Source organism: Microtus pennsylvanicus, chromosome 3 (genome assembly GCF_037038515.1).
Source record: "Microtus pennsylvanicus isolate mMicPen1 chromosome 3, mMicPen1.hap1, whole genome shotgun sequence".
Classification (NCBI taxonomy): Eukaryota; Metazoa; Chordata; class Mammalia; order Rodentia; family Cricetidae; genus Microtus; species Microtus pennsylvanicus.
The window spans coordinates 56446387-56470922 of NC_134581.1; the positions used below are offsets into that span (position 1 = coordinate 56446387).

A 24536-nucleotide genomic window follows, 5' to 3' on the forward strand; every position below is an offset into this window, starting at 1 on the left:
GTAAGTCTCAGAACCTGTTTATTCATCTCACTTGACCATTTGTCTGTCTTGCCCCAGCCCTCATTCTTTAGTCAGGGTTGGGGCTGCACAGTGCCAGATGTGAGTTACAGGGGGGACATGGGATGCGAGTCAGGGAGGGGCCAGCCCACAACCTTCCTGAGGACAGGCCTTTTTTTTTTTCTAGTTCTGACTGGTTCATCTCACATTTCCAGCATCCTGAGTTGCTCTCCATCTAATTCTTTTTTTTTTTTAAATATTTATTTATTATGTATACAATATTCTGTCTGCATGTATTCCTGCAGGCCAGAAGAGGGCACCAGACATTATTACAGATGGTTGTGAGCCACCATGTGGTTGCTGGGAATTGAACTCAGGACCTTTGGAAGAGCAGGCAATGCTCTTATCCGCTGAGCCATCTCTCCAGCCCCCTCTCCATCTAATTCTTGTTTGACAACATTGGCACAGGGATATGGTATTTTAAGGTCCCTGCTCCATGCCCGGTGTAGCCTTGAGTGTAGTGTACCTTCTAACAAGTAAGGATTGCTCAGAGACAAGGGCCGCACAACTTAATGCATGGTCATGGCAGAGGATCTTTGGGCTGCAGCTGGCCTACTTGCTGTGCAAGGGTGAACACTAGAAGCATCTTCCAAGTGGTCCGACTAGGCTGAGACTCTTGCTTTTTCCTCCTGGTAGTTTAACAGCATTTCCTTTCTCTGTTTTCTGCACCCAGGTTCATGCTTTCATCAAGAGATCTGATGCTGAGGAGGTGGACTTCGCAGGGTGGCTCTGCTCTACCATTGGGCTTAACCAGCCCAGCACACCAACCCACGCCGCTAGCATCTGAGCCTTTGGGAAGCAGCAAAGAGGAACTCCTCTGCCCAGCGGCATGCCATGTTGCTTTCAGGCCTCTCCCATGCTTGTCTCTGTTCAGACGTGCACCTCATCTGTGACAAAGGATGAAGAACACAGCATGTGCCAAATTGTACTTGTGTCATTTTTAATATCACTGTCTTTATCACTATGGTTACTCCCCTAAGTGGATTGGCTTTGTGCTTGGGGCTATTTGTATGTTGATCAAACTCATACCAGGCAGAACTATAGTGAAACCCTGGTGACCTGGGTGGTCATTCTTACTGATGTTTGCACTGCTGTTCATGTTCCGTGACTCACTGGCTGCCTGGATTGTCAGGATTCTCGGCCCCTTGGTACTTCACTCTTGCTGGTGACCTCTCAGTCTCTGAGGAGAGGGAGCTCGTGAGACCTTCACAGGCAGTGCATGGGAAGCATGCTTTGCTGCTAATGAAATGAGCATCAGATTGTGTACATCATGTTATTTTTATTTTTTGCTTTTGGTATAGAATTTAGCAATTCCCATCAAAAAAAGGAAAAAACAACAAAAAAACCCAAAAATCTACCCAGAGCCCATCACTGCCATGATAGCTGGGGCTTCAGTCTGTCTACAGTGGCGATTTTTAGACTTCTGGTTGTATTTCTATATTTATTTTTAGATACACTGTGTGGGGTACTTAGTGTGGTATACGTCTCTTAAGTTTGGATTAGTGTTTCTAAATAGATGGTTATTTTGAACGTCATAAATGGATTACGGCATCAGTATGTGTCAGAGTTCTATCTTTTCTCCAATCCCAGCACCAATGCTATTGTAAACGTGTATAGTGCCTACAAATTGTATGAAAATCCTTTTAGCCATTTTAATCCAGATGTTTATCAAATCTAAACTCTTATTCTAATAAAAATACTATCAAGTTAAAATAAAAAGGACAAAAGATATTTCTGCTTTTGTGGCAGGCCTTTCGGTTTCTCTAGACTATAGGAAATGAAGTGATTGGCCATGCACTGAAGTAGGGAAAGTGAAGACAGGAACACAGCTGGAAGTCATAAATACTGCATAAGAGTGTCTCTGTTGATGGCGTGAACATCCTGACCAAAGAAGCCTGGTGAGGAAGGGGTTTACTTCAGTTCACAGCCTGTAGTCAGTAAACCATCCAGGGAACTCATGGCAGAAACTGAAGCAGAGGCCAAGGGAACCCTGCTTACTGGCTTGCTCTTCGTGTTTGCTGAACCTTTCTTATAGCACCCAGGAACACCAGCCCAGGGGTAACACAGCCCACAGTGAGCTGGGCCCTCCCACACCAGTCAACATTCAATAAAATTTACCACAAGCTGCCCACAGGACAGTCTGTTGGAGGCAATTTCTCAATGCATGTTCCCACTTACAAAATGATTCTAGATTGTTTTGAGTTTATGTAAAAACTAGTCAATACTCAGGGTGTGGTACCATAAGTGTCTTAATTCCAATATAGATGAATTTAATTCCCACACAGATGAATCTCTGAGTTTGAGGCTGGCTTGGTCTATATAGTGAGTTCCAAGACAGCCAGGGGAATGCAGAGAGACCTCTTCTCAGAAAAAGAAAAGAGAAGCAGGGCGGTGGTGGTGGCACACACCTTTAATCCCAGCACTCAGGAGGCAGAGGCAAGTGGATCTCCACGAGTTCAAGGCCAGCCTGGCCTATAGAGCAAGTTCTAGAACAGGCTCCAAAGCTACAGAAAAAAGAAATCCTGTCTCAAAAAGCCAAAAAACAAACAAAACAAAACCAAACCACAACATAGTAGCCAGTGCACACACTGCCAGCTCTGTGCAGTAGGCATTGGAGGCATTGGGTCTCCTGCAGAACTTTAGCGCTGACTACCACCTGCCCAGGGCCTGTGAACAAGGAGTCGCTTTACATAAGGAGAAAGCTACAGGTGTGTGTCCTAGGGTTTCTACCGCTGTGACAAAACACTCTGACCAGAAGCAGTTTGGGGAGGGAAAGGTTGACTTGGCTTACATATCCTCAATCATAGTCCACTGAAGTAAACTTGGGAACCTGGAAGCTGATTTAGAGGAATGGACGAATGCTACTTATTGGCTTGTTCAGCTTTCTGAATTACAGCACTCAGGACCACAGCCCAGAGGCTGAGCCATCCCACATCAACCACTAATAAAATACTCCACAGGCTTGCCTAAAGCTCAGTCTTATGGACGCATTTTATCAATTGAGGTTTGCTCCTCTCGGATGACTGTATCTTGTGTCAGCTGACAAAATCCTAGCCAGCACAGTGGGGCTGGGAACTTGTCTGGGCAAAATCATGTTACTTCTCACAGAACATTCCTTATTTTTTGTAGCAAGTCCTGCCTGCCAGTAGCCATACCCACAGGAAGTCCTTGCTGGTGTGAGAGCCTTCAGTAAGGTCTAGTCAGTCTGCTGTGCTATACTGGGAAATGGTTTCCTTTCACTATACCTTCTGCGGGGGAGTGGTACTCCCCAGTGCTGGCTTTGTCATGCCTATGAGGTAGCTGTAAAGTCAGAAAAAAAGATGGGGTCTGAGCCGGGTGGCGGTGGTGGTGGCGCATGCCTTTAATCTCAGGAGGCAGAGGCAGGTGGATCTTTGTGAGTTCCAGGCCAGCCTGGTCTACAGAGACAATTCCAGGACAGGCTCCAAAGCTACAGAGAAACCCCGTTTCAGAAAAAAAAAAAAAAAAGTGGGGGGAGAGGTCTGTGTGGGGCTGGAGAGATGGCTCAATGGTCAAGAGCATTGGCAGTTTTCCAGAGGACTGGGTTCAATTCCCAGCCCCCACATGGCAGCTCACGACTATGTGTAACTCCAGTTCCAGGGATCCGACACCTTCACACCAATGCACATAAAAAACGTACCACTATGCAATTGTGAGGTACAGTTTAGATACCAGCACCCACATTAGAAGCTGGGCATCCCACAGACATGCACCTCCTGCTCCGAGGGATCGAATTTTGTACCCACATGTACTTACATATGTACACACACAAGCAGATAAACCTTAAAAAAAAAGTGCAGGTGACATGGTTCAGTGGATAAGGTAACAGTGCTTATATTGAGCCTGGCAGGCAACCCAAGTTCAATCCTTAAGGCTCACATAGTGGAAGAACTGACTTCCATAAGCTGTCCTATGACCTCCATATACACACTGTGGTACACATGTCCACACACACAAGAGCACACAAAAAGGAAATACAAGCTGACCTAAAACATCAGGTATCCTATAGGCCATTTATTTCATCACTAGTCCTTGATTTCTTCTATAGGAGAGTATCTTACATAAAAACCAGTGTGGGCATTGTGTTGTATAGGTAGCTGTTAGTATAGGCCTGTGTATGGTTTGTTTGGTGTGTACTGGGGAGGTGTGCGTGTGTGCTGTGGCCAGAGGTTGTTGGCATTTTTTCACTCTTTTTTTTTTTTTAAAAGGAAAAAAAGGGAGAGAGAGGATTTCTCTGTGTAGCCCTGGTCATCCTGGAACTTGCTCTATAGACCAGACTCTGCCTCTTGAGTGCTGGGATTAAAGGAGTGCACCACCACTGCCCAGCATTTTCCCTCTATTTTATATATATTTTTTGAGACAGGGTCTCTATGTAGTCCTGGCTGTCCTGGGACTTGTTATGTAGACCATCACAGTGTCCTGACCTCCTGCCCGTACCTCCCTCAATCACCTCCTACAGGACTACCCTGTAGACCATCACAGTGTCCTGACCTCCTACAGGATACCCTGTAGATCACAGTGTCCCGACATTCTGCCCCGCCTCCCTCAGTCACCTCCTACAGGACTACCCTACCCCTAGTAATGACTGAAATTATTTCAATTTGTATAGTCTTTGTCTTTTTCAGAAAAAAGGAGGGCTAGAATGACTGTTTATTTCTCATAGCATAATGATCTAGAGATCAACCCATGCACTGTGTTTACCTTGCAATGTATTTTGTTTTCATTACATTCCAGACTGGCCTCACAGTGGGTAATCACTTCTGCTAGAGAATCTCAAAGCCTGGGATTACAGGAGTGTATATGCCAAAACTCGCTAAAACTCCTTATTTTCTACTAAACATCTTTTAGATAATGACCAGGTATTATCCACTTTTTCCCAGTTGTCCAGTGGTGAAGTTAACCTTGAGTTGTTTCATATATTAGAGCAAGAAAAAAACATTTTTGTAGCTTGCTGTACACTAGCATTATTCTAAACCCTTCCAGCGAGTTCTGGGACTAAAGGTGTACACCTCCATGCCCAACATCACTGGTTTTTCTCTTTTTCAGACAGGGTCTCTTGGTGAACCCGAAGCTCACTGGCCGGCCAGACAGCTTCAGGCTCCCTCTCCTCAGTGTTGAGGTTACAAGCATGTAACACTTTGCCCAGCTTATTACATAGATTTGGAGATCCAAACTCATGTTTTCATATTTATATGGTAGATACTTTACCAATTGAGCCTCTCCTGTCCACAGTGTATAATACTTTTTTACATAGCACCGGTGCCCAAGGCAAGTGCCTGTGACTTAGAAATTCAGTTTGTAAAACTAACCCAAGCTCTTGTCCCCCTTACGAATCAGATTCTTCCTCTTCCTCCTCCTCCTCCTCCTCCTCCTCCTCCTCCTCCTCCTCCTCCTCTTCCTCCATAGGGGTCCTTGTACTCAGCTTCAGTGTGGTTTGATTGATTGATGCTTCATTGTCGACATGCACCGACATCTGAGTAAAACGAGAACACTGACATTACTAGGAAGGAGCTGAACCTCAAAACAGCACATTCTTTAAAATCAAATCTCATTTGTGGGGTTGGAGAGATGACAGCAGTTAAGAGTACTTGTTACGTGTGGGTGGAGGTTGTGTACGCCTTTAATCCCAGCACTAGGGAGGCAGAGGCAGGCGGATGTCTGAATTCGAGGCCAGCCTGGTCTACAAATTTCAGGACAGCCAGGGCTACACAAAGAAATCCTTTATTTTTTTTCCCTCATCACATTTTTATGACTGAGAGGAAAGATCACTTTCCTGTTTCTGGCTTCTCCAGTTACTGAAAAGGGTAAGAAGAATTGCTTCGTATTTTTAAAATGTTGACTGACCTTCAGAATTCTATTAGAAACCATCAGCAAAAATAATTGTGTAGACTACACGGTTTATTACAGAATTTCCAAAATATGATATATTTAGAAAGAACATGACTGTATTAGCTCTTACTGTTGTTGGTTTTTGCTTTTGTTTTTTTAAGACAGGGTTTCTCTGTAGTTTTGGTGCCTGTCCTGGAATAAGCTCTTATAGACCAGGCTGGCCTCGAACTCACAGAGATCCGCCTGCCTCTGCCTCCTGAATACTAGGATTAAAGTATGCCACACTGCCCAGCTTGTACTGGCTTTTTGAAGGCACTTCGTAAGAGTGGGTAGGGTAACACCTGCTACTCGTCCTTTAGCCCCTGATTTGTGCTTGAAGCCACCCACACAGAGTAGCAACTATGACACATTCCTAAACTAGTCCTAGAAGAGCCAAATTTCTGAACAGGATGCGGGGGCACGTGCCTGTAATCCCATACAGGGAAGAAGATCAGAAGGCGGCCAGTCTGGGTATGTAAGACACTGTTTAAAACAAAACTCACCGTGACCTCTACCACTACCAGTTTCTTGTGGTTCACTTGAATAACTAGGAATAATGGAGTAACCTGAGTAACTGGGAAGGCCAGGCATAGTGGTACACATTATGAGTGTAGGGAGAGGCTGCTTAAATCTGACAAAGTATAAAATACAGGCTACTTATTACCTGAAAGATTAATGTATATTAGTTATTTATTGAACTACAAATTATGAGGGGCTGGAGATATGGCTCGCTGGTAGGGTGCTTGATCACCATGTATGAGGCCCCTGGTTCAATCACAGTAAATTCCTTCATGCCCCAAATATTTAATTGGCATGTCCCAGAGTCCTTTGGACTTGGTAATGTGCTATACAGCATTCATGCAGCTATGCAGCAAGGGAACAATGGAACTCCAGACTGTCTGGAAGCCTGTACTCCACCAAACTTACATCACACTGTTCAGGCGCAGGCCGAGTAGACAGCGTTTCAGTCCCTCTGCGAGAATTTATCATGGATTGGAGGGCCATTTCTTCAACCTAGGGAAGGAGAGTTGGGGACATGTACTGAGCGTTCTGCTGGGTTACTAAAGTGAGTGAATTCCTAGAAGCTGTGAAGGTTGGCATCACAAAAGGGAGCTGCTTCTAATCCCAGGCCTGCTCCCGAAGGGCAGAGGAAACTCTTAGGCTTTATCTGCCCTCCACCCCCCACTGAAACAGGGTATCACTATGTAGTCCTGGCTGCCCCATAACTCGGTATGTAGACCAGGCTGGCCTTGAATTCACAGAAGTCCACCTGCCTCTGCCTCCCAAGTGCTGGGAGTAAAAGCGTGGGCCACAACACCAGGCCTGAAAGGATACTAGCTGAGTTTGTGGCTTTGGCAGGCCTTGCCCTTCTCCCCATTCCTTTTGCCTTACTAAAAACCATGAGATTACATCCTGAAGCCAATCTCTCCTCCTGAGGTTGAATACTAAGGTCCAGTCCCTTTGGCTCACCTAATTAATATGCCTAATTAAAATTAAGTACCTCTCCCTAACACGAGGTTTTCCCTTCTCCCTTCATAAACTGCCATTTTCCTATGGGCCATGTCTGTCTCTTCTCTGTTCAGAAGCAGCCCTCTGTCCTCTGGGACAAATACCCTGTCCCTTTCCCTTGTTACCCTTCTTTTGGTCCTCACCGTCTATCTCCTGCCTTTGTCTCTTATTCCCTGACCTCTGTCCTCTGGGGTTATAAAAAAAAATCTCCTTTATGCTGAAAACTTGGTCTTGAGTGTGTAGAGCCAACTTTTAAGTTCCCTACACAGTCTTACCTGTTTTTTTCAGACAGGGTTTTTCTGTGTAGCCTTGGCTGTCCTAGAACTCACTCTGTAAACCAGGCTAGTCCTGTGCTTATAGAGGTGCACCTCCTTCTACTTACCTGTTTTTTTTTAAAAAATAATTTATTTATACTTATTTTATGTACATTGGTGTTTTGCCTGTGTGAGGGTGTCAGATACAGACAGTTGAGTTGCCATTTGGGTGCTGGGAATTGAACCCAGGTCCTCTGGAAAAGTAGTCAGTGCTCTTAACCACTGAGCCATCTCTCCAGCCCCTGCTTACCTGTTTTTTAAAGAGAAGAACTTTATTGGTGTTTAGCTAAACTGCAGGCTTCCACACCCCAAGACCAAGCAGCTCAGTAAGGAAATGCAGGTGCACCACTAAAAGGCCAGGTGTAGGGGCCGGAGAGATGAATCAGTGGTTAAGAGCACTTCCAGAAAGCTAGAACCAGTGTAACCACTGCAACTAGATCTCCCAGAGAGTCGGGGCTCTATTCCCAGCACCCATACGGTGGCTCGCAACTATCTGTAACTCCAGTTCCAGGCAATCTAACATGCCCTTTTACCTTCCGCAGACACTAGGCATGAAAGTGCTGCTCAGACATACATGCAATAGATATAAAATTACATACACCAATAGATACAAAATTTAAAAAAACAAAAGATATATATTCAGACACACAAAAGCATATAGAAGAATATATATGACATCAGGTGTAGCTGGTCGTGCAACTGCGCTCCTGTAATCCTGGCACCGAGGTAAAAGGATCACAAGTTTGAGGCCAACCTGGGTTACATAGTAAGTTCAAGACCAGCCTGGGTTCCATAGCGAAGCTATCTCTCTCTCTGACACACACACTTCTCTCTGTGTCTTTCTCTGACACACACACGCAGTGCAAGTGAGTGGTCAGCTGGCTCCACAGACACAAATGTATGTCCTAAGACTGAGATTGTCTACTCACTAACGAGAAAATGACGGCAGGGGATCAGAAACCGCCTGTTTACTGAAGCATCAGGGTACCTGCGTTTGGGAAGTCATCGTCACCACACAATCACTAGGTGCCTGTAGGGGTACTGTAGCAATAAGTGTGTGCCACTTTTAACTGCCCAGAGGAACACTGCTTGTCATTTTCTATACCACAGTTATACAAGTTCAGTTTGTAGAGGCCTTCTGTAACCCTCATGTCACTTGCATACGACTGAGGAGCTGGTATTTCCACTATCATTTTACAGGGACCAAATTACCCCGAGGTCTAGGGAGTGAACAAGGCAGATGTAAACCTGCGTTCTTCCAGTCAGTAACTGCTTCCTAAAAGTTACTGAGAACTCTAGAGGGCAAGTTTCTCTCCCAGACCTCATTCACACCCCAGGAGCATCTAAATTCCCTTCTAGTTTTGCAACACTAAAGCCCTTTCCAGTGCATATAAACACTAGTAACCAGCAGGTGAGGCGTGATCCGGCGGGCCAGAGGTGGGCTTAGGGGGCTAAGACAGCGGAACACTTAGAGGACCGGAACGGTGCGGAGCAAGCTGCCCGGAGCTCTAATGCAGGCGACGTTCACGCGCGAGGGCCTGGGCTTGGAGGGTGGCTAGCTCACCTTGAGGCGGTTCAGTTGGTCGTGCAAGGCCGCCTTCAGACGCAGCAGCGTTTCCTCCTCCTTGCGGAGTTCCTGCAGCCGGCTTAGCATCCTCTTTCTCCCCTCGTTAGGTCAATGCCTTTTGCCGGGCGCCCAGTGATGACGTCACTTCCGATTCCTGGAAGCAGTCATGGATCGCCGGTTTAAGCAATTTACTGATTCCGGTACCGACGACTCTCAAAGCACAGGGTAATGGAACGCCAGTGAGTTTGGAGTCTTCAATCCCATTGCTGATTACTTAAAGTAGAAATAGGTAAACTCGTTTCACAGGCTTCAAGAAATCAGTTCTCACCGGAGCATTGTTTTTTTTTTAAACAGTGTTTCTGTTATCTTTGGAGGCAGTCCTGGTATTACGGCCCAGACTGGCCTTGAACTCACGAGATTGCCTGCCTCCTGAGTACCAGGTTGTGCGCCTCACCAGAACACTTTTAAAGTGAAGTTTGCTCCAAATGGCTTTTCTCCACAAAGGTTGGAGACTTTTGCAGGCAGAAAGCAAAATAGCAATTTCTAGCTCAAATCTTTAGCGTGACATAAGCCTCTTTTTTTTTTTTTTTTTTAAATTTTCGAGACAGGTTTCTCCGTAGCTTTGGGTTCCTGACCTGGAACTAGCTCTTGTAGACCAGGCTAGCCTCGAACTCAGAGATCCGCCTGCCTCTGCCTCCGGAGTGCTGGGATTAAGGGCTTGCGCCGCCACCGCCCGGCAAAGCCTCTTAATCTCTAAGGAGCTCTCATTTCCCGAATAAAAGCTAACCAGTTATAATTAAAAATCCTTTTACCTGAATTTACTGTGCTATTACTTTTGAGCTAATACTATTAAGTATACAGCAAATTAAGCCAGTTGTATGACGATCAAATTGACATATTTAGATCAGAGGAAACACATCCCTCTTGGTTAGGGCTAAAGTACTTAGCTCCTACGGAACCATATCTTTTATCTATAGAGGCCCATATTTCCTTGTACCATCATGCCCTCTGGTGGTTACTAATTGTTGACCCTTCACGAACCACCCACTTCCTGATTTAATAACCCACAAGCTTCTCAGACAAGTCCTCTAAGATGCTAATAGAATGGACTTCACTGTAGGCCTGGGAAAATCTCAAATTCACTTCACATCAGATTATAACGTGGAACAATTTACAAATTTAACAGGAGATTGATATTAAAAATGTCCTCTACAATCCTGAGCTTAATCCTTGTAAACCCATATTTCCAAGTGTCATGATATCTATTCCACAAAGGGGGAGGAGGTGGCCCTGGATGCACCCACAATTAAGATTCACGGATTCTCACTGCATCTTTGATCAGGTTTTTATTCAAATAGGCTGTCTCTATTTGCTCAATGGAATGAAAGTAATTTTAATAGATTAAGCAGCAGACTTTTTCTCTTCTTTAGTTGGTTTCTTCTCTACTGGCTTTTTCTCAGCTGCTGGTTTCTTGGTAGCTGCAGCCTTTTTTCCTGCAGGCTTCTTCTGCTTCTTGACATCCACAGGCTTCTTTTCTTTCTTACTTTCTGCAGGCTTCTTGTCTGCAGTCCCCTTCTCTGATTTGGCAGCCAGTGCTGCTGCTGCTGCTGCTTCCAGTTTCTTCACCCGGAGTTTGTGCTGCAACAACAACAAATAGGAAATTAGGAAATCAAATCTTTAACTGAGATGTTTGAATCCCAGCACCTGAAAGGCAGAAAAAGCAGGCCAGTCTGTCAGTTCCAGTAGAGCCAGAGGTAGAGACCCAGGAAAGGGGGAAGTACTAAAACTTCTAAAGCAATATTGATAATACTTGACACAGCAAATTATGGCTCACATTTCTGGCCTGGCGAAGAATGGTATTCCTGCGCATAGTCTTTGCATATGGGTTGAGCTTCAACATGATTCTCAGGTTCTTCAGTGGATTCTTCTTCAAGACTCTACGCTGAATCTTCTTGCTGTAAAGACGTGGCACTCATCAATCAACATGTATGCCTTTAAAAGTCCAAGTATCAGACTGTAGCATGAGTTAAGTATCAAAACTTTACCGTGGTGCTCGGAGGGCTCTTTGGATCTCTGGACTTTTCAAGATTCTGCTAAGGTCTGTGTTCATCATCTTGTGCATGGGAAGGCTGGAAAAAGACAGGAAGCCCAAATTCTTCTAACTGAACATAAATCATAGAACTGTATTTCAAATTGTCTTTGCTGTCCAGCTAGTGAATTTTACCTTATAACTTTTATAATCATGGATTAGGAACACAGGATTTACCCTCCCATTGAATGTAATAATTCAATGCTTAATTTAAGAATATAAATTCAGTATGAACATAAATGCACACCTTAGGAATCCATATGTAATAAAGAAACATTGGAAACTCACTTATAGTTACTCTTGAGGGTAGCAGCCTTACGCCAAGTGCCATACAACTCATCCAACTTGCGGAAAGCACTTTCAGTCCAGATGCAGAAACGCCCCACATGCCCACCAGGAGCAAGTTTCAAAATGTTCAGCTTGCTGACATTAAGCAGAGTAATACCTTTAAAGGCAAGGAAGAATCAGAGACCCTACATTCAATTAACAGAGGAAATACTTTTCATGGCTTATGGAGTTAAACAAGGCACTTAAAAAGACTAATGAACTCTAAACTCACTCATCTAGAAATCAGAACTTCCACAAAATCATGTTATTTCAGAAACACGGACCATGAAGTGGAATTTCATCATAACCGAAGATGAGTGAGTATGTACAGAAGAGGCAATTAAAACACTGAATGTTACAAGAACTTACCAGGGATGTTTCTGAAGGCTTTGATGATACCATTATCTTCATTATAGATGATGCAGGGCCCCCTGCGCTGGATACGTCGTCGGTTTCTCATTTTTCCTTTGCCAGCTCTCATTCTCTGAGAAGCATAGACCTATAAGAGTAGCTTTAGTAGTTAGTCTAAGGTATAACCTTTCCAGCATATCTTCAATTAAAAAACAAGAACAAAAAAACAGGCAAGAGAGGTATAGATGTCTCAAGCAAGTAATGGTACTTTCAGCCAAGCCTGATAACGCTTGATCCCTGGGACTATTCTTTGTTAGTATTTCACACCAGTCACTAAAGAAAATGACTTGCTCAGTAACAATTTTCGTCAACCTTCTGAATCAGCTTACTGACAGCAGGCAACTGTCACTGAAAACAGAGTAGGACGCAAATTACAACATCATTGCAAGTAAAACTGCACTGTATCAAGTCCTTTCCATAAGAAAATAACAGAAATAACTCCATGTTGTTCTCTCACACATACACAAGTGATAAATATCACAAATCAAATCAACATTGTACTAGAAACATGTTACCTAAAGATAACTTTGTTAAACTACCCCATCTGTGGAGCTTTCAGACTTCTATGATTCATATCCAATCTTAACTAAAAGCTGACCACCACCCACCTTAAAGGTAGGTATCCTTTTAACCAAAACCTGACGGTATCAAATGGTAAACGTGCACGCTGAACCTACCTTTTTGATGTCATTCCAAGCCTTAAGTTTCTTAAGCAGCTGAACAGCCTCCTTGGTCTTCTTGTAACCTTCAACCTTATCTTCAACTACCAAAGGGAGCTCAGGAACTTCCTCAATACGATGACCTTACAAAACCAAGTCAATACTTATTAGTTAAGTCTCAACTCTACACACACCCCAAACAAACAACATGCGCTGTCAAGTCAGAAATTTCCACTAATATCATGTGTTTCAGAAACACGGACCAATTAAATAGTTTCATCATTCTGACAGTCAAAAACATGGTAGGGATTTGATGCGAACTACAATCAAGGGCTCGCTAGATTGAAGCAAGCAGAACTGCTTTTAGTAGGCACTGAGAGGAAAAGAATTCACACCCAACAGGTTTCAGTGAATAGTAAGTTAAACATAATGTATCAAAGCATCACAGACCTTTAGACATCACCAAAGCTGGTAAGGCTGAGGCAGCCAGCGCAGAACAGATGGCGTATCGCTTTTGGGTTGTGTTCACTCGGCGGTGCCAACGACGCCAGGTTTTGGTTGGTGCAAACATGCGGCCTCCCCGACACATCTGTTTTCTTTGTCAAGAATTGAACTATTTTTTTCAGGTCTGAAGAATTAGTAAGGTTATGACTTGCTCAGTAACAACTTTCGTCAACCTTCTGAACCAGCTTACTGACAGCAGGCAACTGTCGCCATGAACAGAGTAAGACGCAAATTACGACATCATAGCAAGTACACCCCAGAAACATCTCCAGATGTTTGTCTAAAGGATCTGCTTATTGGGGACACTAGTAGTTTTAGACATGATTCAAAATAGTACTAAATATTAATGAATCAAGTCTCAGTCCAACCAGTTAATTGCAACAAATGTCAATAGAAAAATAGGATACATTTCCAAAGGCACCCTGGCCAGAACGGTGGGTACCACCACCTCGAACTCTGGGAATTCGAGCCACAGCTCTGCCAGTACCCCAAGACTCAGCACTGGTCTGATGACCTAAAATTGAGAAGAAATAAGTTTTAAGCACTAAGCCATAACAACCCACGACTTCCTTTATGAAGGGCAAAGGCAGTATCAGAATAGCCATGGAAAATCACATGGTTCAGAAACACGGACCAATGGCATTTCATCACCCACTGCAAAGGAGCCCTGCCCATGACAAATGTAAACCCATACCTGCTAATTCACTGACGGCATAGGGCTGCCTGTTGTTTTTCCTCAAGTTGGTGTGAACAAAGTTCACAATATCCGGTCGAATGGGAGCTTTGAAGACAGCTGGCAAAGTGACATTCTTGCCAGATGACTCCCCCTTTTCAGAGTACACCGATATGAGGGGACGGGCACAAGCCTTGGAGAGAAGGACAAGATAAGTCAGACACAGCCAGAATCATTTCCTGTATTTGGAACCTAGATTTAAAATCATATCTTAAGATGTGCAAAGCAGATATAGGACCACTTGGGAAGAGCTGGGGACCAGAGAGGCAGGTGCTGAGAAACGGGGGTCAATCAGGAACTAAGCAAAATGCCCTAAGAGAAACATTATCAAGATCGGTCATATTTTTAAAATAGAAAACTTCAAAGCAAAATTTCTCAATAAAGTCTGAAGGTATTGTTCAGTAAGACCGTGTTCACTCTACCAGCCCTCAGCTTGAGCAAACCTTCCCTGTTCCCCTCTCATCTCTTTCAGTCCCCTGTTCAGACTCAGATGAACAGGTCACACGGTTCGTTCGCCTCACCGGAGGCTGGCCCATGCCACCTACCTGTCCACTTCTCTTTGACCTGGCTCCTATTCGCTCTTGCTGGTCTTCTCAGACTCGGGACCTCTTTTCCTTTCTCTCTCCCTCTAATTTCTCAACTACTAAGCCAACCTATCTAGCCAATTATAAAATGAAGCTCAGCCATGTCTCCAAATCCTAATTTACGGCAGTCTGACCAACCTTAATCCATGCATTAAGGATAAAGGATAGCACAGGGCACATTTGCGGAAAAGTAATGTATTTAACTACTGTTGTATGTGAACAAGCTCAGGTCAAGCCACTTAGGTTACATGAAATAAAAACATAACTTCTTAGAAGATTAAGACCTTGCTTTTCTAGAAACGATTTCAAAGAGGCAGAAACAAACCCTCAAAAGCATTAATACTCATTCACATGCACACACTGAACAGCAAGCACACCATGTGCCAAGGCCACGCCGTCCGCCCGTCGGGCGTGTCTCCGGCATTAAATGGCTCGGTTTAAAGTAGTCTTTTTCCCCTAGAACTACGGAAAGCGAGGATCCCAAAAGTCCCTCTATCGTCCACCCTGCGCTGTCTCCCACGTTGCTCTAAGATGGCTGCCACAGCGCCCACAACCCAGCTCTCTGCCAAGAAAAGGTGTTAGGTCTTCTTCCTAGTTCTTCCTCTCCTGCCGATTCCATGTCCCGATCCCTTTCCTCTCCCCCATAAGCCCCAGAAACCACGGGAAAGCCAAGCGAAGTAGACTTCCACTCACCATGACGGGGAGAGGAGAGAGCCACGCTCCTCTCAACCCGGCTGCTCCCACAGGAAAAGGAAGGACTCACCGCTTAGTCCACATATATCCTTCCACTTGGCTCCCTCACCCTGCCCCGCCTCAAAACCAACTGGGAGAACCAAAGTATCTCGCTACTACACTGAAAAATTTCAAAAGATCATATTATTACTTTACGTGTGTTAAAATTTGTATCTATTCTTTTTAAAACTAAAAAGAATGGTTAGAAAAGAGGGACTCCTTTTCGCGGAATAATTCGTAACTTGACACAACTCTCGCGAGATGTGGTTTCTTGACCGCCCCTCAATCACAACATCTATTTTATCTTCTTTTTTCTCCCTGACAAAAATGAGAGTCTATTGGAACAGTAAATGTGACGGGATGCTCTAATAAATTCAAACAATGTTTTAACGTTGAGCACGAATGAACTTAATGTTGTAAAGTAGTTCCGGCGGGGCGGGGTCATGGCCTCTGACGTCAGTGTCGGGGCGCGCGTTTCAGTTTTGCTGCTCCCGACTGGACCGAGGTCGGTGCGGGATGTGGGCGCGAATGAATTGCGCGGCTGAGGAGTTTTATGCTCGTCTTCTCCAGTGAGTTGTGGTTGAGAAATGGAATGGCATCTTGTTCCTCCCGGCCTTTATATCCCCTCCTGAGTCTCGCCACAGCTGACGGCTTTGCGCCCTGCTTGCTTTGCTCGGATCCGGGATAGGAGAGGGCGGGTCTTGGCTGTGCAGTGGGCTTGACACTGCTGAAGCCTAGGTCGCTGCTAGTCTCTCGAGGAAACATCAGTACTTGAGCAAGAGGGACAAGGTGACAAGTCAATTTACTCATCTTGCTCATGCATCCACTTCTAAATAGAGGCTTCCTGGATACAGAGAAGTAGATGGCATCCTCCTGTCGTAAGCTTTCGCTGACTACTGAAAAAGAAATGTGTAGTTGTCCTGTTTCTTCTAATGACCGTATGAGCTACATTTGGCCTTGGGCTGGCTTTAAAAAGCATGCTGTTTCGCTGTTTTCGTGGTTTTCTTGAGACGGGTCTCAACTGTAGCCTAAACTAGACAGAAAGTCACCTCTAATTCGCTGGCCAGCCTCCTGATGTCAGATTAGGGGTTTGGGCCACCATGCCAGAATTCACGTTGTTCCTTTAGTGAAATATAGCTACAAGAGGATTCTGTCAAGTCTTCATCCTGTATCAAAATCGAGGAGAGTGACTCATAACTGATCCTGCATCAGAATCACTCTGGAGGATTGTGAAAATACAGATTTATTCTGCCTCCCAAATTTTTGACTGAGGTCTGAAATGAGACCAGAAGTTTACCTTTTTAAATTCTAGGCTCAGGGTATTGTTGGCTGGGTATAGCACAGTACTTTGTAAATGCTGTAATTTTTAACTGCCATTATTGTTCCTCTTCCTGTTTACAAAAGCAGTAATACTTATAAAATACTTGTACATTATAGGGGGAGAACTACTGGTTTTTGTTGTTGCTGTTTGAGATGGTGTTTTTCTGTGTAGCCCTGGCTGTCCTGAAACTCTCTGTAGACCAGGCTTGCCTCCAAATCAGAGATCTACCTGTCTGCCTCCCAAGTGCTTGGATTAAAGGTGTGGCCACCACTGCCTAGCTAAGAGCTAGTGTTTTTAGTGAAGCTAATGGTGTCTGCGAACGCGCAGGAACTTCAGTTGTTTTTAACTCTTGTGGTATTTCTGCCGCGGCGTTAAGTTGTTTTGTTGTTGTTTTAAATCCAAGGTCTCATGTAGCCCCGGGTGGCCTCCAAGCCAAGGATGAGTTTGGACTACTAACCATCCTGCCTCCATCTACAGGGTGCTGTCATTATAGGCATGTACCATTATGCACAATTTTTGAGATTCTAGGAGCAGAATCCAGGGCTTCACACAAGTTAGGCAAGCATTCTTTTTGTGGTTTTCGAGATAGGGTTTCTCTATGTAGCTTTGGTACCTATCCTAGAACTAGCTTTTGTAGACCAGGCTGGCCTTGAACTCACAGAGATCTCCCTGCCTTTGCTCCCCGAGTACTGGGATTAAAGGCATGTGCCATCACCGCCTGGCCTAGGCAAGCACTCTTACACCTGAGTTATGTCCCTAGCCTCTATGGTTATTTTATGCCTGTTTTATCACCCCCACTGATGAAAATTTATCTAGATCCATTGGCTTACTACTTATTTCCTGGGTGTTTTCTTTCCAATGTGGCGTTTAACTCCAGAATTATTCTCAAGAGTTCTAAATCTAAGACTCCCAACTTACTTCTTTTCTCATTTCCCAACCTCCCCACCACCTCTCTTGTTTTATTTATACGCAGAGGATTGCAGGTGGGTTGGGCTTGTGGTGCTGGACAAGTGTTCTACCATTGATCCCAGTCTCCTTGTTCTTGCCCACATTGTTGTACATGGGGCCATTATCATGTTTCTAAAAAGCTATAAATCATTCACAAGTATTTTCTCCCAGAGTTCTTGGTACCCCATAATTGACAGTTTACTCTTTGGATTCCTGTCGCAGCTGGTTTTGTTTGATAGTCCCAGTGTCTAGCAAGAATGCTTGAGAAACAGTTGCTGAATGACCAAGCAATATTATTGAATTATATGTAAAGGACAACCATTTTTAAGAGAAATTCACAATCTTGGACCAGAGAGATGGTTCAGAGGTAAAGACACTTGCCACCAAACATCTTAGCATGGGACCCACATAGTGGGAGGAGAAAATATCCCGCAAGCTGTCTTCTGACTTTAGCAAGCACACCCCCCACACACACTCACATACACATGCACATGTATAAATAAGTATAATAAGAAACAAAAACAGCCAGTGGTGATCACACATGCCTTTCATCCCAGTACTTGGGAGGCAGAGGCCAGCCTGGTCTACAGAACTAGTTCCAGGACAGTCAAGACTTACACAAAGAGGGGCTGGAGAGATGGCTCAGAGGTTAAAGAGCATTGCCTGCTCTTCCAAAGGTCCTGAGTTCAATTCCCAGCAACCACATGGTGGCTCACAACCATCTGTAATGGGGTCTGCTGCCCTCTTCTGGCCTGCAGGCATACACACAGAATATTGTATACATAATAAATAAATATTAAAAAAAAAAAAAGACTTGGGGCTGGAGAGATGGCTCAGTGGTTAAGAGCACTGGCTGCTCTTCCAGAGGTCCTGAATTCAATTCCCAGCAACCACATGGTGGCTCACAACCATCTGTAATGAAATCTGGCGCCCTCCTCCGGCATGCGGGCATACATGGAGGCAGAATGTTATATACATAATAAATAAATAAATCTTTAAAAAAAAAGACTTACACAAAGAAATCCTGTCTCGAAAAATAAATAAATATATAAAAATAAAAAATAATGCCGGGAGTGGTGGCGCACGCCTTTAATCTCAGAACTTGGGAGGCAGAGGCAGGTGGATCTCTGTGAGTTCGAGGCCAGCCTGGTCTACAATAGCTAGTTCCAGGACAGGCTCTAAAGCTACACAGAAACCCTGTCTCAGAAAATCAAATAAATAAATAAATAATTAAAGTTTTTTGCAATATAACAAAAATTAGTCTATCAGGACTGTTTTTGTGTTCCTAGATCAGTTAGGTCAAGTATCAGATCAAAAGCAACAGATTATATCCTGAGATAACTGTTAGGCTTTTCAGTAACTACAACTTATTTTCTCTGTCGATCAGGCTGAGTATGCATTTGGTATTTCATTTGAGTCTGCTAATGGTTTATAATTTATGTGCTTTGATATGACTATTAAATATCTTATGAAACAGGGCTGAGCAGTTAGTTCAGACACCACTTATGGTGCCTCACCGCTGCCTGCAACTCAACTGATGGGAGAGACCAGTGCCTTCTTCCAGGCTCTGCAGTTACATGCATGGACACACCCACTAAATAATTAAAATAGCGAATCTTTTATTTTCAAAGATTTATTTATTTGTGCATATGAGTGCTCTATTTGCATATATGCCTGAATGACAGAATAGGGCGTCAGATCCTATTGTAAATGGTTGTGAGCCAACATGTGGTTGCTGGGAATTGAACTCAGGACTTCTGGAAGAGCAACCAGTGCTCTTAACCTCTAAGCTATCCCTCAAGCCCCCACCCTTTTTAAAAAAATTTTGGGATGCCTCAGAGGCTAAGAGCACTTACGAGTCTTCCAGAGGACCGGAGTTTGGTTTCCAGTGTCCATAGCAAGCAGCTCACAGTTACCTGTAACTCCAGTGCCAGAGCAATGCCATCTTGGGCACCTGCGCTCATACATGCATTACCCATTCCCCTTACATACACACATAATCAAAATTTATTTCTGTTTTGTTTTTCCTTTGGTTTTTCAAAAAATGGTTTTTCTATAGCTTTGCAGCTTATCCTGGAATTCCCCCAGACTGACCTTGAACTCACAGAGAGCCACCTGTTTCTGCCTCCTGACTGCTGGAATTAAAGGTGTACACCTCCACCGCCCGGCACTCAAAAATTTCTTTAGATTTACTTATTTTATGTGTATGCTTTGTCTGCATGTAAGTATGTGCACTGGTTCGTGCCTGGTGCCTGCAGCAGAAAAGGGTGTCAGACCCCGTGGAACTGGAGTTACAGATAGGTTGTGAGCCATCATTTGGTTGCTTGGATCTGAACCCAGGTCCTCTGCAGGAGCAATAGTGTTTAACTCCTTAGCTATCTCTCTAGCCACCTTACCCATGCCTACACACAACCCCCCCCAAACAAAAAAACCAGAACAAACAAACAAAAAACTTTGTTCCAATACAATCTCGCTATGTGTCCCTGGCTGGCCTGGAACTTTGCTGGGATTAAAGGCATGCCCCACCTTACCTAACCTTCCTTTACCTTTCCTTAACCTAATTGTTTCCCCTTCTGCAGCTATCCTCAGAGCTGTGTAAGGACTAAGCTTTCCCACTGATGCGTAAATAATGCACCAGCTAATTTCTGAGTTTAAATAATAAGGCTGATCCTCCAGATCTCTCTTTTGTGTTTCAGGGAACTTAATGAAGAAAAGAAAGGAGTCTGTAAAGACCCATTCGTCTATGAGGTATGAGCAATTTATTTGATTTTAAACATAATCATTCTAAAATCAAAGTTTTTTTTAAAAAAATTAATTTATATATGCTAAATTTTACCCTTTTAGGAGATAATTCTATGAATTTTGACAAATAGCTTCAAAAGTACAGCTACTCCCGTTATCAAAATGTAGACTATTTCCTGTCTAAAAATGTGCTCATGTCTCTGTATGAGCATTTTCATATGTCCCTAGTACCTGCCGCTACTAATTTGTTTTCTGTCTCCATAGTTTTGCCGTTTCCAGAACGTCACTAAATAAAATACATGGTTTCTTGGCTTTGGTTCTTTCTTTCTCTTTCTGTCTGTTTGAGGCGGGTTCCCACTGTGTAGCAAAGAGGGCTTTTCAGGGCAGCACATCTCAGGTGAGCTTTGAAATGTGGACAGGTGGCAGATAAAAGCTGGATTTTCTTGTGTATGTGCATACACGTGTGCCTCTGGGTACAGGTCAAGGCCAGAGGTCAATGTCGGGTGTCCTTCTCAGTTGCTGTCCCCCTTAATTATTTTGTGACAGGGTCTCCCACTTGATCTAGAACTCCTTACTTGACTATACTGATGGGCCAACAAGTCCCAGAGGTTCTCCCGTCTCTGCCTCCCTAACGCTGGGGTTATAGATGCATGGCCTTGTGCTCATCTTTACATGGGTACTAAGGAGTGAGCTGAGGCCCCCGTGCTTGAGCAACAAACAGTTTACAAACTGACAGATCCCCTAATCCATAAACTAGATTTTCTAAAAATGAGAAACAACTTGACAAAATAAGGAAAACTTTTGAAAACATGTTTCTTTTTCAGTAATTTGCATGCAGTTGGTCTGTAGCACTTAAATCACACCAAACACTGCAATCTGTTTTTAACAGGCTGATGTGCAAGTGCAGCTGATCAGCAAAGCCCAGCCAGATCTTCTGAAAACTCTTCTAAATGAGAACAGATTGGTGTTTCTTGTGGAAAAAGCGGTAAGTATTGGGCTTTGCGGTTCGTACTTAGAAGCCACATTTGTTTCTTTGGGAATGCTCTCATATTACATGTTTTCCCATCAGCATTAATGAAAGTGGACACTAATTCTTTTATGAGAAGCATGGTGCTCTCTACTGGAAATATAATGCCAACCACAGATAAATACATAATTATAGTTTTAGAATAGATTCATTAAGAAAAAACAAAACTAGGCATGGTGGCAAACGCCTTTAATCCCAGCACTCTGGAAAGCAAAGACAGGTGAATCTCTTAATATTCAAGGCCGGCCCAGTCTACATAATTAATTCCAGGACAGCCAGGGCTACATAGTGAGACCTCCCCTTCATCTCAGAAACAAACGAAACAAAGAACAAATAAAACTATCAATTAATCATTCAAGCCCATTGAACACATTAATAATCCCTTTTGTAAGTTACTGCTATGTGTATTCCATGGTATGGATATGCCACAGTTTGATGCTTGAAGGGCATTTGGGTTGGTCTTGGTCTTTGGCTTTTATTTATGGAACTACTGTAAGAGCCAGAGAGATAGCTCAGTTGTGCTTTTTTGTTTATTTATTTTTTTGAAGGTCTTCACTTTTTTTTTTTATTTGTACAAAGGCTAGCATGATCTGTTTCACTGGGTAGACAGTCTTGAAAAATCCATTCAAGGCCACTTAGTACAACTTAATAAAGCCTATGTCCTTCATGTACTGAAGGAAACACTGAGACACATGTTCAGCCCATATTTCCAGATCAGACCATGGTGGTTAGAGCAGATGTGGCAGGAGCAAGAACCCTGGCTGAACTTCTGTGGATGACTCAGTAGAGCTGTGGGTGACCCATGATGCCTTCAGACGGCAAAAAGTCGATAGCCAGTTAAGAGTACTGGCTGTTTTTTGCAAAGGACCTAGGTTCAGATACCAGCATCCACATGGCAGCTCACAACCTTCCATAACCCTAGTTCCAGGAGATCTGGCTCCCTCTTTTGGCAATCATGGGCACTGTGCACCCTTGATGCACAGACATACATGCTGGCAAAGCATCCATACATGAACTAAGAACTGCTATAATTATTCCTGTATTGTTTTTTTGTGTATGTGCACATCTAGGTCAAATGTTAATCTCCCCGCCCCCATTTAGTAGCTATGTGGTTCTGGCAAGTGATTTAGTTTTTTGTTAGTTTCAGTTTTTTTCCATCTATAAAACAATGATACTAATAGTGTCTAGCTCATGATTTTTATGGATAATAATGGGGAAATTAAAATGGTGCCTAAAATACACTAATACTCAGGAAATACTCTTACTGTCATTGTTGTCAAAACCAAAGTTATGTAACCACCGTACAGACATAGCTATTAGATCCTGTAACACTAGTGAGGGCTAGCGGCCAGTTGGTGGTGGTACACGTCTTTAATCCCAGCACTTTGGAGGCAGAGGCGGGCAGATCTCAGTGAGTTTAAGGCCGGCCTGGTCAACAAAGAGAACTCCAGGGACAGCCAGGACTGTACAGAGAAGCCCTGCTTTTTTTTTTTTTATTGAGAAAATGAGAAAAAAGAGAACAAGTTTCCACCTCCTTCCAGCCTCCCATTTCCCTCCCCCCTTTTTTTTTAAATCTTTTTTTTTTTATTGAGAAAATGAGAAAAAAGAAAACAAAAGCCCTGTCTTGAAACACCCTCCTCACTTCCCCCCCCAAAAAAGTGAAGGCTAGGGTCTGGAGAGATGGCTTAGTGTTTACTAGCACTAGCTACTCTTCTGGAGGACCCAGGTCCAAATCCCAGCACCCATGTGGCAGCTCACAATTGTCTGTGGCTCCTGTTTCAGGGGATTGTATACCCTCACAGAGACATACATGTGGGCGAAACACCAATATACATAAAATACAAATTTTTTAAAAAGTGAGACCTAAAGCCAGGCGGTTGTGGTGCACGCCTTTAATCCCAGCATTCGGGAGACAGAGGCAGGAGAATCTCAGAGTTCAAGGCTGGCCTGGTCTACAAATAGAGTTCAGGACAGCCAGGTAAAAAAAAGTGAGGGCTAAGTCAGGCAGTGGTGTTATGCACACTTCTAACCCCAACAGGAGTCAGAGGTTGGTGAATCTCTGAGTTTGAGGCCAGCCTGATCTGCAAAGTGAGTTTTAGGACAGCCAGAGCTACAAAGAGAAACCCTAACCCTGTCTTGAAAAACAAACAGAAAAAAATGAGGCCTATGGCTGGGTGTGGTACTATATACCTGTGATCCCAGCATGTGGACCTTGAGTCCAAATAAATAAATAAAAGGTAAAATTGAGGACTGTGTACTCTAATCGCATATCCCATAAGTAGTTTGTTCCAGTTAGGAAATGAAAATATCTAAATATCTGGGGGTCTCTCGTGGTGTTTTACCTTTAGCTTATCATACTGTGCATGTTAGAGCATTTTTCTAATGTTATCAGGTGCTTCCTTTACAAGTAGCAACTACAATCAATATCTTTGGGAGCTGGAGAGATGGCTCAGTCGTTAGGAGGAACTGGGTTTGGTTTGCAGCATTCACATGGTAGCTCACAACTGGGTATAACTCCAGTGTCAGTGCTCTTAAATACTGAACCATCTCTTCAGCATCCTGTGTAGTTATTTCCTAGCACAGAAAAGAATTGATTCTTGGATCTGATTAAATTATAACATTTTTTTTAAAGCTTTTGGAGAAGGAAGAAACAAGTCATGTTGAAGAACCACAGGCTGAAGAAACTGCTATTTCTGATTTCTCTACTGGTGAAAGTGTTAGGCCACTGGCCTTGCCAGTTGGGAGAGCAAGGTAAGTTTTTTGTTTGTCTTAGAAATAGAAGAGAGGATTTAAATTGAAACATTGTTGGGGGCTGAGGAGGTAGCTCTGTGTGTAGACTATTTGATTAGCATACGTGGAGCCCTAGATTTGAGCCCCAGCATTGGATAAAACCACAAATGGTGACACACACCTTTAATTCTAGCACTTGGGAGACAGAAGGAGGAGGGTCAGAAGTTAAAGGTCATCCTTTACCACTAAATAAGTTTTCAGCAGACTTGGCTACATGAGACCCTTACTCAAAAGGAAAAAAAAAAAACTGTAACTTTCACCATTCTTACAGACATTGAAAAACTGCACCTAGGGGCTGGAGAGATGGCTTAGTGGTTAAGAGCATTGCCTGCTCTT

The 24536-nt window shown here is 43.7% G+C and overlaps 4 protein-coding genes, 5 non-coding genes and 1 pseudogene across 9 annotated transcripts in view; 2 read left to right on the forward strand and 8 right to left on the reverse strand.

The window, feature by feature from the left end:
• Positions 1 to 1784, forward strand: part of Map2k1 (mitogen-activated protein kinase kinase 1) — a 66938-nt gene extending 65154 nt beyond the window's left edge. The window contains exon 11 of the mRNA XM_075965537.1: positions 731 to 1784. Coding sequence (XP_075821652.1) covers positions 731 to 844 — 114 coding nt within the window. The 3' untranslated portion in view covers positions 845 to 1784. The remainder of the gene's footprint in view (positions 1 to 730) is intronic.
• On the reverse strand, positions 2 to 9596 carry Snapc5 (small nuclear RNA activating complex polypeptide 5). The gene is made up of 5 exons (XM_075965538.1): positions 9331 to 9596; positions 6871 to 6957; positions 5454 to 5548; positions 5385 to 5423; positions 2 to 944 (listed from the first exon to the last, which is right to left on the reverse strand). Exons 1-4 carry the CDS (start codon positions 9418 to 9420, stop codon positions 5402 to 5404), a joined length of 294 nt encoding a protein of 97 aa, XP_075821653.1. The 5' UTR covers positions 9421 to 9596; the 3' UTR covers positions 2 to 944; positions 5385 to 5401.
• A 1064-nt stretch (positions 9597 to 10660) lies between these two features.
• Rpl4 (ribosomal protein L4) lies at positions 10661 to 15451 on the reverse strand. The gene is made up of 10 exons (XM_075965539.1): positions 15334 to 15451; positions 14018 to 14189; positions 13731 to 13837; positions 13270 to 13408; positions 12838 to 12962; positions 12119 to 12248; positions 11711 to 11867; positions 11379 to 11462; positions 11168 to 11288; positions 10661 to 10971 (listed from the first exon to the last, which is right to left on the reverse strand). Exons 1-10 carry the CDS (start codon positions 15334 to 15336, stop codon positions 10735 to 10737), a joined length of 1275 nt encoding a protein of 424 aa, XP_075821654.1. The 5' UTR covers positions 15337 to 15451; the 3' UTR covers positions 10661 to 10734.
• On the reverse strand, positions 11989 to 12059 carry LOC142847427 (small nucleolar RNA SNORD18). Its single transcript, XR_012910183.1, has one exon. It is a non-coding gene; the product is annotated as a small nucleolar RNA SNORD18 (small nucleolar RNA).
• On the reverse strand, positions 12449 to 12547 carry LOC142847429 (small nucleolar RNA SNORD16). Its single transcript, XR_012910185.1, has one exon. It is a non-coding gene; the product is annotated as a small nucleolar RNA SNORD16 (small nucleolar RNA).
• Positions 13037 to 13107, reverse strand: LOC142847426 (small nucleolar RNA SNORD18). The gene has a single exon (XR_012910182.1). It is a non-coding gene; the product is annotated as a small nucleolar RNA SNORD18 (small nucleolar RNA).
• On the reverse strand, positions 13473 to 13571 carry LOC142847430 (small nucleolar RNA SNORD16). Its single transcript, XR_012910186.1, has one exon. It is a non-coding gene; the product is annotated as a small nucleolar RNA SNORD16 (small nucleolar RNA).
• Positions 13912 to 13979, reverse strand: LOC142847428 (small nucleolar RNA SNORD18). Its single transcript, XR_012910184.1, has one exon. It is a non-coding gene; the product is annotated as a small nucleolar RNA SNORD18 (small nucleolar RNA).
• Positions 15452 to 15836: 385 nt separating the features above from the next.
• Zwilch (zwilch kinetochore protein) overlaps positions 15837 to 24536 on the forward strand; it is a 43649-nt gene continuing 34949 nt past the window's right edge. The window contains exons 1-4 of the mRNA XM_075965540.1: positions 15837 to 15941; positions 20338 to 20389; positions 21273 to 21368; positions 24043 to 24161. Of these exons, the coding sequence (XP_075821655.1) occupies positions 15889 to 15941; positions 20338 to 20389; positions 21273 to 21368; positions 24043 to 24161 (320 nt within the window). The 5' untranslated portion in view covers positions 15837 to 15888. The remainder of the gene's footprint in view (positions 15942 to 20337; positions 20390 to 21272; positions 21369 to 24042; positions 24162 to 24536) is intronic.
• Positions 22046 to 22214, reverse strand: LOC142846673 (small ribosomal subunit protein uS14-like; annotated as a pseudogene).